Source organism: Elephas maximus, chromosome 1 (assembly GCF_024166365.1).
Source record: "Elephas maximus indicus isolate mEleMax1 chromosome 1, mEleMax1 primary haplotype, whole genome shotgun sequence".
In the NCBI taxonomy this organism is placed as follows: Eukaryota; Metazoa; Chordata; class Mammalia; order Proboscidea; family Elephantidae; genus Elephas; species Elephas maximus.
In genome coordinates, this window is record NC_064819.1 from 184,580,429 (window position 1) to 184,596,341 (window position 15,913).

General features: G+C 37.0%; 1 protein-coding gene across 3 annotated transcripts in view; it reads right to left on the reverse strand.

Moving 5' to 3' along the window:
• Window positions 1-15,531, reverse strand: part of ROS1 (ROS proto-oncogene 1, receptor tyrosine kinase) — a 125,015-nt gene extending 109,484 nt beyond the window's left edge. For 2 of the 3 annotated variants that reach the window (XM_049899800.1, XM_049899799.1), the window contains exons 1-5: window positions 14,927-15,530; window positions 8,042-8,086; window positions 7,266-7,325; window positions 4,932-4,958; window positions 533-593 (exon numbers count right to left, since the gene is read on the reverse strand). In XM_049899800.1, the coding sequence (XP_049755757.1) occupies window positions 533-593; window positions 4,932-4,958; window positions 7,266-7,325; window positions 8,042-8,086; window positions 14,927-15,049 (316 nt within the window). In that variant the 5' untranslated portion in view covers window positions 15,050-15,530. Of the gene's footprint in view, window positions 1-532; window positions 594-4,931; window positions 4,959-7,265; window positions 7,326-8,041; window positions 8,087-14,926 lie in introns of all 3 variants that reach the window. The other variant, XM_049899801.1, reaches the window with a different exon arrangement.
• Window positions 15,532-15,913: the final 382 nt, after the last annotated feature.

Consider the following 15,913-nt stretch of genomic DNA (forward strand, 5'->3'; position numbering starts at 1 on the left):
TGTCACAGAACAACGTATGTACCGTTTGATGAGAAACTAGTTTGTTCTGTAAACTTCATCTAACTGCGATTAAAAAAAAAAAGAAATAGTAATAAAATCTGGTCCTAAACTTCAGTCATGTGGCACATTTCCCATTTTGTTCTGAAAGAATCTGTAGACTCAACTACCAGAATGGCCTCCATGTTTGAAATGATTGAATTTTCTCTCCATATATATTTTTTGATCATGCCGAGATATAGAAGTCCAGCCATTTTACTAAAGGAAGTCCCTGGGTGGTGCAAATGGTTAAATCACTCAGCTGCTAACCAAAAGGTTGGAGGTCTGAGTCCACCCAGAGGCCCCTCAGAAGAAAGGCCTGACAATCTACTTCTGAAAAATCCTGAAAACCCTGTGGAACACAGTTTGACTCTGACACACATAGGTCTCCACAAATAGGAGTCAACTCAATGGCAACCGGCTTTTTATCCTTAAATAAGCACACGTCACTATAGTAGTGTAGATTATTTAATAACAGATGTGTATGTTTTCTGACCTAGTACTTCCTCTTCATACGCGCCTTCTGCACTGCTGCAGCCGACCTCACAGGATTCTCGCTATGGAAAACAGGGAGGACGACAGTTAGCGCAGCCTTGGCACTAGTTTTGCTAATGAACTTCGATTAAATTTTGAAGTCTGAATGCCTGATATACAAATATACCTCTATATCAACTACTTCAACTCTAATACTTGCTAGTGGGATTAGACCAGTGCTTATCAAAATTTTTCAACCATATTCCACAGTGAGAAATACATCTAATAAAAAATTTAGTGCACAATACATTGTTGAAAAATAAAGCCTTTTGAAACAGTACTTACTTTTTCTCCCATTTTTTAACAGCTTTGTTTAGATGCATTTCACATACCATAAAATTCGCTCATTTAAAGCATACAGCTCAGTGGTGTATATTCACAGACTTATACAACTCTCACCACGATCTAATTTCACAACATCCCAGAAAGAACCCCATAATTGTGATGCCTTCTGATATGTGTGATTCTATTCCATTCTACTCCGTTTTATTTTGGTTACTGTGACTCTTGATTCACTAAACTGATTTCCTAAGCCTCTAATGGGTCACACTCTATAGCCTGAAAACACATGAGCTCAGCCATGTAATTATCTGTTTGCCATCTTGGTCAAAGGTTTGGTGAGCTAAAAACCTAAAGCACTCAACCTCGATGATGGTTAAGAATTGCCTATTTATTTCATATATCCATGCCTGCCTTGGAAAATTAAAAGTTGACTATCAATTTTATAGTAGATGAACTTTTTAAGTAGATGTTTTAATACCAATGTCAAATTTTAAGTCTATAAAAACTTAAAGGATGATTAACATTTTATCTCATTACCCAAAAAGAGAGTGAACATATTGGTGACTATGACAGAAATTTTCTGCAACTCTTAACAGATGTATTAGCGTTAGTTACACACACACATACACACACGCATGCAAGAAAAAAAAAAAACACTTGGAGAAAAGACACACATTGTAAAACTAAGCACAGTTGTGATCCATCTTCCTGCTCGCATTCAATTTATAATTATAATACCTAGGAAAACATGCTATTGTTTCTCAGATGATAGTGGAAACCATAACAATGCATCTGCCCCAAATATCCCAGGTAGAGAGGGCTGTAACCTGCAAATACTAACTGTCCAGTGTTTGATCTGCCCACTTAAAGGAAGTGGACCCTGATAAGCCCCAGTTTACTTAGTTAAGGATTAATTTAAATACCTCAGTCTGGGCTCAGGATTATTTAACTTAAGGGTTTAGGGTACTTTACATGTTTTCTTTGCAGGTTTCAGTAAGACAAATCCAACACATTCATTAACTGCAGAGAATAAACAGAACAAGTTGCTGCAAAATTTTACATAACATGGGGTATTTTTTAAGCAAGAACACTGAGGAAGAAAAAAGGAGATGGAATAATGTTTTTTTGAAAATCTAGCTAGTTATGATGCTCAGGGGGAATTTGTGAGCTTATGTTAACTTGAGTTTTCCAAGGGAAGATATATAACAAAATACCCAACTACCTGAGAATCCAAATGTCACCTCAAGTAGAGGTAAAGATACAGAATAGCCTTTCCTTCTCGCTCTGTCTCTCTCTCTCTAATTTTAAATCCAATCCTTAAATCTTCGTGGAAGCAATCTAACATTGGACTTCAGATGAGGTTATCCAATGTTTCCCAAGCTGGGAGTTGACTAGAGAGAACCTAGAGGTGTTTGAATTCATAGAACTTAAGGGTTTCATTTCTTAAAAGTGTGGGCAGCTGGTGTTTAAAAAATTATATATTTATTATACACACATGCACATATGTATATATTAATGTGTGTGTATAATACTGTATGTGTTACTGAATGGAACACTTACGCAGCACATTCCATGCTACTGAGCTGCTGCTCCCACTGTGGAAGCCAAGTTCACTCTTTTCTGTTATGTTCCTATCATTTGTTCCCATAGTAGTAAGACCATCTTTTATAATTGTCCCTCTGGCTCTACCCTTACGTTTCCCAGCTGGCACGTGTGGTTCATACCTTTTCCTCTGTAACACAGGACAAACCTACCATACTCCTGCCATGACCCTAGTACAGTCCTCTCCATAAGAATTGTGGCAGCATTTCCTAAGACAATCATTAATTCATTCAGAGAATATTTATTGAGTGACTTTTACGTGCCAAGTATGGTGGCTTTAAGGATATGATAGTGAGCAAGACATATAAATTCTCTGCCTTCATGGTAACGACATTCACTTAAGAGGAGATAGACAATAACCAAGTAGCAAAAAAAAAGATATGTTCAGATAATGATAAGTGCTATGTATGAAGAAGATGAAACAGGTCAAAGACGCAGGGCATGACTAGGCAGAAAGGAGACTTAATTTATTCAGGGTGATCAGAGCTTTCTGTGGAGATGACATTCAAGCCAAGACCAGAAGGATCTGGGCTTCCAAAGATCAGGGGAAGAGCAGAAGGAATGACAGGTACAAAAGTTTTGAGGCAGGAATGTGCCTGGCATATATACTCAAGGAAGGAGAAGGCCAGTGTGGCCACCACAGAGAGAATGGGGAGAGTGAGGTGGGAGTTTGTAATTTTTTCAAACCGCAATGAGAAGCCATAAAAGCATTTCTAGCAATGATATGATCTAATTTGTGTTTTAAATTCAGGGACAGACATCTCACTTGTTATCATCACTTTCCAAGTTTTATTTTGCTAAGCCATCACTTCCAAGTCTATTTCCTCCAAGGAATATGAATTGCAAATATTTCAAGCTTCCTACATTGAAGTATTAATGGTTGAAGAGTTTCATTTCTTAAAAGTGTGGGCAGCTGAGTGTTTAAAAAATTATATATTTATTATACACACACACATTTGTATGTATTAGTGTATGTATAATACTGCATTTGTTACTGCTCAGTTCTACTTTATTTAAAATGTGACATTTTACTAAAATAAACTATGAATAGAGGAAACTACAATAACTATATAAGTCATAAGACTGAGAGAAAAGGCTTCTGTTATATAAGCACAGACAACTGGGCACCATAATGATGAATAGGGAACCAGTAGCTTTCATTACAAATCCAATCCTGGGCTGCTTCAACACATGAGAGACTGACTTTTCCTGGTTTTCCCGGCACTGACAAAATCTCCCAGGGGCTAACCCTAATCTACTAGGGTAATTTTGCTTTAATCACATAAAAAATTCCCAGGTAGTTTTTATTTATTTCTATCTCAATCAAGAGAGACCTTTAATTGTGTATTTACATATGTGGCAACTTTTCTCCGTTTCACTTCTTCTTAGCTAACCCTCGCTTCTACCCACTCCCAAGAGAAAATCACTCAAGTGCAGAGTAGCCACAGGCTATTGAGAGAATATTCCAATTTACTACTTTTTTTTTTTATTTTCGTTCTCCATTTAAAGTAGATTCTTCTACTCTACTAAAAAAAAAAAAAGTAGTGGATGATAAATTTATACTCTTTCCCCCATTTTCTTGTCCAGCACAGTTCTGTTCTCTGATTTCAAGGGCATTTGAATAGAACACAATGTAGTTTTTAAACTAAGAAATAATATAGTTTCAGTCAAAAACACCTATTGTGAATTAACTTAAAATGGATTACAAGGGGATGGAATCCAGGACAGGTAAATTTAGTTTAAGAAAATTAGGTAGGAAAAGATCAAATTCTAAGATTTTTCTGAAGAAGAGAAGAAAATCAAGTATGAGACTGGACAGGAGAAGATCAGGGGAATTACCTGGCAGCCAGAGTCTGATGAGGTCACCAATACAATGGGTCATCCCTGAGGGCAAACTCTTTTTCTTATTATTTTGTCCCTGGTTGGCTCTGAGGGTATGTACCTGTTGCCTCATTATCATAGCAAGGAAAAAACAGCTGTGTTTCAAAACTTTGCCAAGGGGTTTTGTTGAATAAGGAAGAAAATTACAATTAACGACTTCTTTTTTAATGGGGAAGAAAATGAAATCAGCAGAGATAAGGTTATTCCTAGATGTCTCCTTTTCTTTCTTCACGCCTCCCAGGCTCCAGGAACTATATAACCTTTCAAATCAAATCAAACTAAGGTAATATATATGTACATAAGTATGTGTGTGTGTATATACACACAAATGTATATATACACTCACATATACACATTATATGTACATATATATTAAAAGCATAGCAAATACATATGCCAAATACGGAATTATTCAGTCATTTTTATACCCAAAAGGAATAGCACTCCCAGGAACAGTGTTTCTGTATTTTGAAAGTGACTCAGGTTTCTTCACTGGAAAGTTTAATACTTTATTCTAACAGCTTTTTAAAGACAAAAGATAAAGACATGAGTTTTAATGACACCTTTTAGTATTTATTAAGTAATTGCCAACTTACCTCACAAATGGTGGCATAGGTATCATTCTGCATAGAAAAAAACAAAAAAGGAAAGTAAATCTTACCGTCTTTAAAGTTATAAATAATGTTAATGACACTTAGCTATACATTTCTTCCAAATTAATTTCTAGTCCCACTATTGGCAAACAACTGATGAAAAACACAATCAAAAAGAAAAGGAGCCCAGAGCTGGGGCCTTGTGTGCAGGGGACCACTGTGACAATGATCACTGGAAAATGGAGGAGCACAGTGGCTACCAGAAAACCCCAGTCAGCTTAGAGGTGATTTGTGATGGTATAGAAGGGTGTTTTCAGAAGCCTGAGGGAGAGAGATCTGAAATGAAAACCACCAATAGCTCCAGATAGCAAAGGTCAGCAAGTTCCTCTGCCTCAGAATGGCCACTCCAGTGTACACATCGCTTCTGGGCTGTTGCCAGACAACAAATGGTGCCTCCCATTCATTCATGGAAGTTGAAGAAGTACAACCAGAATGCTCCTTAGTAGCAAGGATGGCAAGACTTCATCTCACATACTTTGGACACTTTATCAGGATGGATCTGTCCCTGGAGAAGGACATCATGCTTGGTAAAGTAGAGGGTCAGTGAAAAAGAGGAAGACCCTCAATGAGATGGTTTGACACAGTGGACGCAACGATGGGCTCAAGCATAGCAACAATTGTGAGGGTGGTGCAGGACCAGGCAGTGCTTCATTCTGTTGTGCTATGGGTTGGAACCAACTCGATAGCACCTAACGACAACATTCATTTATTCAGCAAGTGTTGCCTGAGCACCTGCTATGTGCTCACACAGCATTAGGTAGTGGGCATACAGTGTGAACAAGACAGAGAGTGAGATAAGCAGCCCACACGCTGGGAATAAAAGATATTAAACACATAACTAAACAAATAGTTATTTAAATTGCAATTTGTGGAAAGTGCTACCAAGGAGAGGTAGAAGTACTTTTACCATGTATAATAGATACTAAGTCCATGTAGCACTTTCCTCTCCTACCTTTTGGCAACTTCCATTCTATGAGGCACACACTGCCACAAACTTGAGGGCGGGCATGATACTTCCCATAACAGAGATGCGTGAGCACACACTATATAAGAAAAACTGTAAGGATTACGTACAAGGAGAGGGTGATGCCTAATTTAAATCTCAACGCTATCATCTGACTCATTAACAGATAAAAATAGTAGGATTACCTAATGTTATCATGATTCTTACTGATTTAACCTCTGACAGGAATAACTTAAACAAAGGTATCTACTTTTTAAAAATTTATATGGTAAATATATATAACAAAAAAATTGCCATTTTAATCATTTTTAAGTATACCATTCAGTGACATCAATTGCATTCACCATGTCATACAACCATTGCCACTATCTGTTTCCAAAAGTTTTTCATCCCCCCAAACAGAAACTCAGTACCCCTTAAGCAAAAAGTCCCTATTCTCCCATCTCTCCAGCCCCTGGTAACCACTAATAAACTTTTGTCTCTATACATTGACCTATTCTAGATATTCCGTATACGTAATATCATACAATATTTATCCTTTTGTGCCTGACTTATTTCACTTAGCATAATATTTTCAAGGTTTATCCACAAGATAAGAGTACTTACAATGTGTCACACACTATCCTTAGGAGGGAGATTCTATTATTACCTAATTTACTGAGGAAGAAGCTAAAGTACCAAGGGATTGATTGCTTTAAGTTACACAGTAAGTAGCAATGCCATAGTCAATTAAAAATTAAAAATGAAGTGCCTGTGGATGTAAACCTGCGTGTTTGTGACTTCTGGATCAGATGGCTACCATGTCCCCTACAGAGAAACTTTGAAAATGACTGAAGCCCCGCTATTCAGGGTGGTCCAAGGACCAGCAGCATCGCATCACCTGGGAGCTTGTTACAAGTGCAGAATTTCAGTCTCCACCCAGACCTACTAAATCAGAATCTACATTGTCACGACATCCCAGACAATTTGTGTGCATGTTAAAATTTGAGAAGCAAGGACCTAGAAAATTTAACAAATAACTTGTATCTCTTTTTCTACTAAAAAGGCTTTATAGTTTGGAGCAATTGAGCTTCCCTGGGCATCCCTGGATCACTTGGTTTGCATTAACCTCTTCCTTGGCCTCCAGTTGCATTCACAATGTTGATCTCAATTTCTTTTCTATTACTATGTATTACTCAGGCTATCATTTTTTTTTTTTTTTTTAGAGTCAAACTAGTAGAAGACCAACAGAAATTGAAATGAGAATCCTCTTAGACAATTTTTCTCTTGAGGGAAATATTAATATCATAAACAGAAGCATAATTAATACTTACACACTTTAATGCACAATTTTCCTGATCAACAGAGTTCCAAAAATGACATCCTTGAATGCACTGTAAGAGTCAATAAGAAATAATGGTGACTGAAGAAACGGGATTTTTTCTTGTGACCTCGAAGCACATTATGGAAACAAAAAGTATAGCCCTGTGGTTTAGAAATAGGAGTCTATGGAGCAGCGATCAAAAATACCAGGACCTTTGGAATGCTAAGCAGAGCTATCATATCTACAGACAGTAGGGCTTCGTTTGTTTCACTGACAGAGCTGGGTAGAGTTAAGCCCTGGGATGGCAAACCTGTCACCCAGAGATACCCAACCTTCAGGGAGCACCTTGTCCACAGAGTAGTTAGAAACAGGTAAAGTCCAGGAGAGCATAGCATTAAGTAAATTGCTGGCCCAGAGGGTGTCCTCACACCACAAGCAAAACTTAGAGCTGGATACTCAACCAGAACATGGTATGTCAAAACCTAAATAGGTAGCCGATTGAGGGAAGCCTGCTGCCTATAGCCGCAGGGACGTAGTTATAGAGTCAAAATCATGGACTTGGGTCAGTCCTGTGCTCCTACCACTTCAACACATTGTCCCTGACTTTATTTTTAAATATTCTACAGTTCAGTCTTTTCACTATTTTAGATTGATCTTCCTCTGTCAAGCACAAATAAATGAGATTTTACTTAGCAACTGTTCTTATTTTAATAAAACTTGGGCATTGCCCTTTTTTTTATCAACACAAATGCTGTAAAGTTCTTAACAATGCTAACAATTACTCACCGGTTCACTCAGATTATATGGCGTCCCAATGTCAAACTGCCTGCCCTGAAATGAAGAAAGAGGTAATAAACATCTAGCTATCAATATCGTGTTCAGTGTAACTACCATATCTTTTTTTTTTATTATTTTATTTTTAAGGCTTCCTGGAATATTCCTGCCTTCTTTAGGAGCCAAGTGTTTTAAAGTCACTAACTCAGTCACTAAATCAAGCAAAATAATCAATGCTAATTATAGTATAAATGCCTGAGAATTCCGCAGAAACTACAAAAACTGGGGTGAGAGCAGTGGCTGTAAGGAGTGGCTTAAGGGCAATAGGAAGATTCTCTCACAGAATTTAATAAAACTGTGGCATTAGTCAGTGAAACCCTCCCAAATTAGAGATGAATTATGTTTAGGCTTTTCTTCTTTTAAAGCAGTGTTATTAAGAGCAGAGAAAAACACAAATTCAGAATTTTATATGCAGTAAAACATATTATTCCGTTTACTTCTGATGTATTCGCTAATTTTAAGACTTCTCCTCCCCCCCCCGCCCCCCCCAGGGGAGAATAAAGGAAATGGGGACTAAGGAAAAAAATCTATCTATTGCTTATCCCCTCTCTGGTTATGATTTGAGTGGAGTCCTGTATAAACGCAAGCCTTACAAAGGATGGCAATACTGGGCCTTTGGTAATCAGGTAAGTACCCGAATAGTGTTACCTGAATATGACGAATTTTCAGTCTGTTTCACTGAGTTGATTTAAAATTATAGGAAAGGAAAACTGTGCGAATATTTCTAGTAAATCTAGTTGGTGCTGATCAGGCCCAACCCTTAAAGGGTTTGTTGAGTTAGAACCATTGAATTGGAGAGGCAATTAATCCAGCAAGACACATGGCATCTGACATTGTCTGGCCCCTACTACAGCAAGATCTGTTGCAGGAGATGCTAGGAAATTCAAAGGGGTGTTGGGGAGGTGGGGGTAGTATAAGCATCTGTTGTGGCCCTCTGAACAGCTTGGGCTTTTCAGAGGAGGGAGAAAGACATCCTATCACTAAACACACTGAGTACTCTCTCCCCTCCATGTAAACACCTTCCATTTTGTTTTTTACTCTATCCCCAGAACCTAGACTGGCACCTGATAGCTACTAGGTATTCAATAACTGTTTGCTGAATGGATAAATTCATGAATCCAAGGTGGCCTCCCACTTAGGAATACTGCAGAAGTCCTGCCTCTGGGGAAACTCGTCCAGTAGCCTAGCATTGTGGGTGTTTACTTGGGAAGTAATCAACCACAGGAACCAAAGAATAAATGTTGCTTTTCTCTCTCTTTCTCTCTGTCTCTGGCTCCCTCCCTCCCTCTCCTATTGAATGTATGAATAAAGGTTCTTCTAAACTCCATTTCTTGACAGCTTACACTTGGAAGGGAAAAAAGAAGAGCCTTTAGTATGCTTTTGTTTTCAGAAAAGTACTTAGAGAGAAAGCTGTATCGGTTAGATTAATTGTGTAGCCAAGTGCTTAATCGAACTTTGCTTCCATGACTTCTTTCAAAATGAACCTTTTGCATCCCCTTTCCTCGTCATTTTTCCCCTTCTACCCTAAAAATGGAACAGAGCAGAATGACCTGCATTTTAATCCCACATATACTACTTGCTCCAGATATTCTTTAAAAGCTACCTGTTTGGCATTCTCAACTGGGACATAAATAGGATAGTATTTAGTAAATAAAGTTCTGTGAGGATTCAATTAAATACTGCATTAATTATTATAGTACCATGCCAGACACTTAGAAAGCTATTATTAGTATTAATATTATGTACTCAACTTACTATCAACAGTTTTTTATGAACATATCTTTAATTAGTTATGCAATAATCTCCTCAGATAAATTGCTCAATGTGCACTTGAAGAGTTCAAAGTATATATTCCCTTTTAAATTTATGTTTATTAACTTATTGTTGTCCAGAAATCTACCAACAGATCATAAAAGTGCCATAGTACGCAGACCTTGGCCAACACTCCGTTATAAATGTTTTTATTTTTGCCAACTTGATAAAAGAAAAAATGGTAATTCAGTTTTACTTTGCAATTCTGTGGCTGCTGCAAAGTTGAACATTTGTCACTTGCTTTGTAGCCATTTATATTTCTTCATTTATGAAGTGGTCATTCATGTTCTAAACTTATTTTCTTACTCTTATGGATTTTTTAAAGTTTTTATGTATATCGTTGTTGTTAGTTGCCATGGAACTGATTCTGACTCATGACCTTACTTCCCAGGCACGTCTGAGTGGGTTTGAACTGCCAACTTCTCAGTTAGTAGTCTGGTGCTTAAACATTTGTGCCATCCAGGGACTCCTTTTGTGTACATTAAGGTTGCTAAAATTGTGTTTATCATATGTAATTGGGGGGGGGCTTTGTTTTTTATTGTATTCTGTTTATTTTTTTTCACAACAGTTTAAGTTTCTAGGTAGTCAGGTTTATCTATATTTTCTTCGAGGGACTCTGCATTCTTAAATCAAGCTGCTTAAGGCATTTCCCACTAAATGATTATAAAAATATTTACCCCTAATTACTTCTGGAGCCCTGGTGGTGCAGTGGTTAAGAGCTTGCGGCTAACCAAAGAGTCGGCAGTTCAAATCCACCACTGGCTCTTTGGAAGCCCTATGGAGCAGTTTTACTCTGTCCTACAGAGTCACTATGAGTCAGAATCAACTGGATGGCAATGGGTTTCGTTTTAGTTTGGTAATTTAGGTGAAGTTTACAGCACAAATTAGTTTCTCATTCAAATTGTTTTGTGACATTGGTTGCAATCCTCGCAGTGCGTCAGAACTCTCCCCTTTTCCCTTTACACCCTGGGTTCCTCATGTCCATTCGTCTGGTTTTCCTGTCCTTCCTGCCTTCACCTCTTTGCTTTTGGACAGGTGTTGCCTGTTTGGTTTCATATACTTGATTGAACTAAGAAGCATATTCCTCACATGTGTCATTGTTTGTTTTATAGTTCTGTCAAATCTTTGGCTGAAAGGTGGTCTTCGGGGGTGGCTTCAGTTCTAAGTTAGCAGAGTGTCTGGGGACTATGGTTCCTCCAGTATCTGTCAGACCAGTAAGTCTGGTCTTTTTTTGTGCATTTGAATTTTGTTCTACATTTTTCCCCCACCCTTTGCTAGACCCTCAATTGTGATCCCTGTGAAAGTCATGGACGGTGGCAGCCTGGCACCATCTAGTTCTTCTGGGCTCAGGCTGGTGGAGGCTGTGGTTCATGTGGTCCATTAGTCCTTTGGACTAATATTTTTCTTTGTGTCTTTGGTTTCCTTCATTCTGCTTTACTCTGGATAGGATGGGACCAATAGATGTTTCTGAGATGGCTGCTTACAAGCTTTTAAGAACCCAGATGTTACTCACCACGGTAGAATGTAAAACATTTTCTTTATGAACTATGTTATGCCAATTGACCTAGATGTCCCCTGAGACCATGGTCCCTAGCCTTTGACCCCGTAACTCAGTCCCTCAACCTTCCTCATAGGAAGCTTCTATGACTTTGCCTTGGTCAAGTTCTGCTGACTTCCCCTACATCGTGTGTTATCTTTCCCTTCACCAAAGCTAACACTTGTCTACTTTCTAGTTAGTGATTTCCCCTCTCCACTCCTCCCCTTCCTCATCAAAGATTGTTCTTTTCTGTGTGTAAAACTTTTCTTGGGTTTTTATAATAGTGGTCTCATACAATATTTGTTCTCCTAAAATTTTTATGGGATGAAGTTTTGTTTCTGGTATTTGTCTGCATAAAAATTATATTTTTTAAATACTTTTTTTTCCCAGAAATTTATTTGAATCTGGGAGTGCCGTAGTGGTTCATTTTTATTCCAAATGGCTAGCCACCCCGCTCAGTGGTTTGAATTGCCATCTTTATCATATTCCACACACCCCTAGATACTTGTGTTTTTTTGTTGTTGTTGTTGTTCTCTGGACTGTATTCTGTGTTACTGGTCTGTCTATTCTTAAACCAATACAAGCTATCCTAATTTCCAGATATTTTATAGAATTTTTGGATTTTTGGTTTGTAATTTTGGTTTTGTTCCATTATCTAAAGTTTTAATCTGATCTATAAGAAAAGTATTAATTTTGTACTTTAATTTTTTAAACAGGACAATTATCTGAACTTTATTGTTCCTCATAGTCTTTTAGCTGATTCTTTGGGAATTTTAGATACAAATCAAAGGAAAAATGTATTGTTACCACCCTCTAATATTGTAAAAACTATAATTCACCGTATTTGCAATATTATTTAATTATTTAATGACAGAAACCCTGACTTTTCAATGTGTCGTAACCTCCTTTAGGGCAGTGATCATATAATTTACTTATTTGGTATTCCCTATTGCATCCATCACATTGCTGGATAAACACAGATGTTCAGGAACATTTGTGGAATGAAACTGATATTTTCAGTGTAGCACTTCTCAATACTAGTTCCTCAGTTGCTGAGAAGTGTTACTCACAATAAAGGTTGTGTTGCCAAGGAAGTTCGGAAACTTGTGATTAAGCAAGGCCCTTAATATGCTATTGTGCCTGTGGCTCTACAGGAAGAAATTATGACAAAAAGCATTTCCGTAAATTATTATTGATCATGAATCTTTTTTTTTTGGTAAAGTATCTCACAATACTAGTGTTCCGAAGAACATTAACTATTTTTTGTTTTCTGCAGTACATGACATATAGAATTAAAGATATTAACCAAAAAAACCAAACCCAGTGCCATCAAGTCTATTCCAACTCATAGCGACCCTGTAGGACGAGTAAAACTGCCCCATAGAGTTTCCAAGGAGCACCTGGTGAATTCGAACTGCCGGCCCTTTGGTTACCAGCCCTAGCACTTATCCACTTCGCCACCAGGTTTTCCATTAAAAATATTAGGTCAGTTAATACATGTAGATACTTCAGTTAATGTAAAACAGCCATGTTGAAGCACAGAAGTATGATTTGTGCATCTTTGGCAGCAATTCTAACATTCCTCTGAGCAAGAATCTTTTGTGTTTCTTTTTAAAAAGAAGAAATGCTTCAATATCAAGACCCACTCAATGAAATCAAAGATGACCCTCACAGTAAATGTCCGTGCTGAAAAGAAAGGCTCAGAAAAAAATTCAGAAGATATGATAAACTAGGGCAGTTTACATATGTTCTCCCTCTATCCATGGCTACGTTCAATTGTTTATTCACCTCGCTTCTGTCCCCCCAGCCTCTGTGTGGGAGACCCAGATGGGCAACATTACTGCATTCACTGGTCAGGTTGGCAGACCGTGTCTGTCCTGCAGTTGCCACCACATCTGCTGTACCTTTCTCTGTAGGTGGTGAACGGAAGATAACTCAACAAAGGAACAAACTGCCTACATCTACTGCCAAACCCTGAAATCAAGGAGCCCACACAAAAAGATAAGAAAAAATAAAACTAAACTAAAGTAAAATGAAATTGTAATACTGAAAACAACCAAAATTGATTTCGATAGTAAGGGAATTAAACAAATTGTGGTGGTACATTCATATGATGGAATACTGTAAACATATTAAAGATTCTGTTTCCAAGAAGATTTTAAGGGCATGGGGAAATGCTCACATATAATGTTAAATGGAAATGTTGAGTGCTGTGTGTAAAAATATATACAAAGGAAGAAAATATTGAAAGAAAAATATAACCAAAGGTTAACAGTGTAGAATTATGGTTTTTCCCACTTACTTTATACTCTTCCCTATTTTATAAATATTTCATAAATGTGTATTCCTGTTATAATCAGAGAAAAATAAAATATTCTTTTGAAAAGACAATATTTAATAGTTTTATTCTTCCATTTCTAAATCTGGATTGCGACTGTAAAAAAATGAAACCATTAATGGCAATCAAGTCTTTAACAAAAATTTATATAAATATCAAGCTTTTTTTTTTTTTAAGTGCTATTACCAGTCATATGCCAAAGTAGCATTTTTAACTCCAGGTTGAATTAAACCAAAAGAGTGTAACCCAAATAAATTTATTTTTTTAAGGTACCACGGAATTCTATCACTGATAATTTAGTGTAATAATGAATACTGTATTTGGTGCATTCATTATTTTAAAAGTGTAACTATAGATAGTGTTGTATGCAAACTATCATGCTATTTTCTTTGTGTTTCGATAAGAAGAATGTATCTTTCTCTGGCTAGGGTATATTGTTTTTAAAGTTAACTTAGTGACTATTTTAAGCACAACTAAATCACAATAACTGGAAAGATATCATGCATGTAAAAAAAATTTTTTTTTTATGTATAGGAGGTGTGACATGCAGAAATAAGAAAGAAAACACAAATATCCACACAAAAAAACTCATTACAGAAAATTTTTCAAATGGACAGATATAACAACCCAGTACCCAGTGCCATTGAGTCAATGATGTAACAAAGGGATCTGAAAATAATTCTCACTTTTAAAATAAAATGTTGTTTTACATGGCACCTGTATATTCCTTGGTTAGCTAATTCCTTATACAGCCATGCATCCACAGTATGAATGATACTCTTGTCTGGAACTAGAAGGCATTACCCTGTGGCCAAACTTATTTCATGCTTCAAGACAAATATAAACAATTTTGTAATAAATGAGTTAAAACTGCGATTTTTTTAAAGCATGCAAAATTGATTTTTGTTTCAGCCTCCTTTATCAATCCCCACTCCCAAATAAAATATCTGCGAAAAGATAAAGAAATAAACAGCCTTGCCCTACCTTCTGCAATAAGTATTCCTAACTTATGTCAGAAAAAAGAATCTTTCTTGACTTGATACCATGACTCCTGAGAAAACTCTCAAAGAACAACTCTGTCAGTTGTAACAACTTTAAATTTACATGTTCCACTTCCTGCAAAAATAAATATTAGACTGGTGAAACTTACCAGGTTAATTACACATGACTTGAGGCAGCTGTTTAAGACTGTACACTGTACCACAGAAATCCATATGCAGCCAACAGTGACAAAATTCACAAGTTTCAGAATAAGCCAGTAAATGTCCTTCATCACTTCACCAACGGCGGAGTTTTAGATGGCCGTCCTTCGTGTTTTCTCCATTTCGCTATATGAATTCTTTGATTTCATCACTTCCATTGAAAGAGTGGCTAGAGGATTTTTGTTTTTGGTTTGACAAGCTAGACTATCTTTGCCTTTTTAAATAATATTTAGATCTTTTAATTTAGACCTTTTAATCCAGCATAGCTGTAACATTCACATAACTATTTCATAACTGAACTTCCTTTGACTCCCATGAAAGAAAATCACTCACTGACTAAAGGTTAGGTCGTAGAAGAGCACTTCTCATGGAAAGTAAACAAAGTAGAAAAACGCAAATTGCATCTCCGCAAGGAGGTGACACGTGCACAACCTGAAACTGGAACCCTTTGGCGGATCATCCACACTTCACTTCTTTGAGGCTGGTTCAACTATGCAGGGAATTGGGCATTGACCATGTATGTTTTAGCAAACAGTAGCATGATTGTAATAAAGAATTATTAAAAAAATGGAAATGCCCAAATCAAGTGATACAGCAGAGAGAAACAGAACTCTTTGAAGCCAAATACATATTTTAAAATTAAAGAACAAAGCCAAAATTAGTAGTAGGGTGAGCTAAAGACAAGGAAGTTGGCTAGAGCACTTTCAGAACTTCACTACATATTAACTAATATACTGCCTTATCAGGCCTGTTGAGACAGAGAACTGAAACTAGCCACCACAGAGACTGAAGATATGTACAAGTGTAGCTGCCTTAGAGAGGAAATATTGTAAAGAATTTTCAACTAGCCCAGCATCAAGATAAAGTTAAGCTGAAACATAAACAAAGAATTTGAAATCAGCAGGGTTACAGAAGTGAATATTCTAGATAGCTAC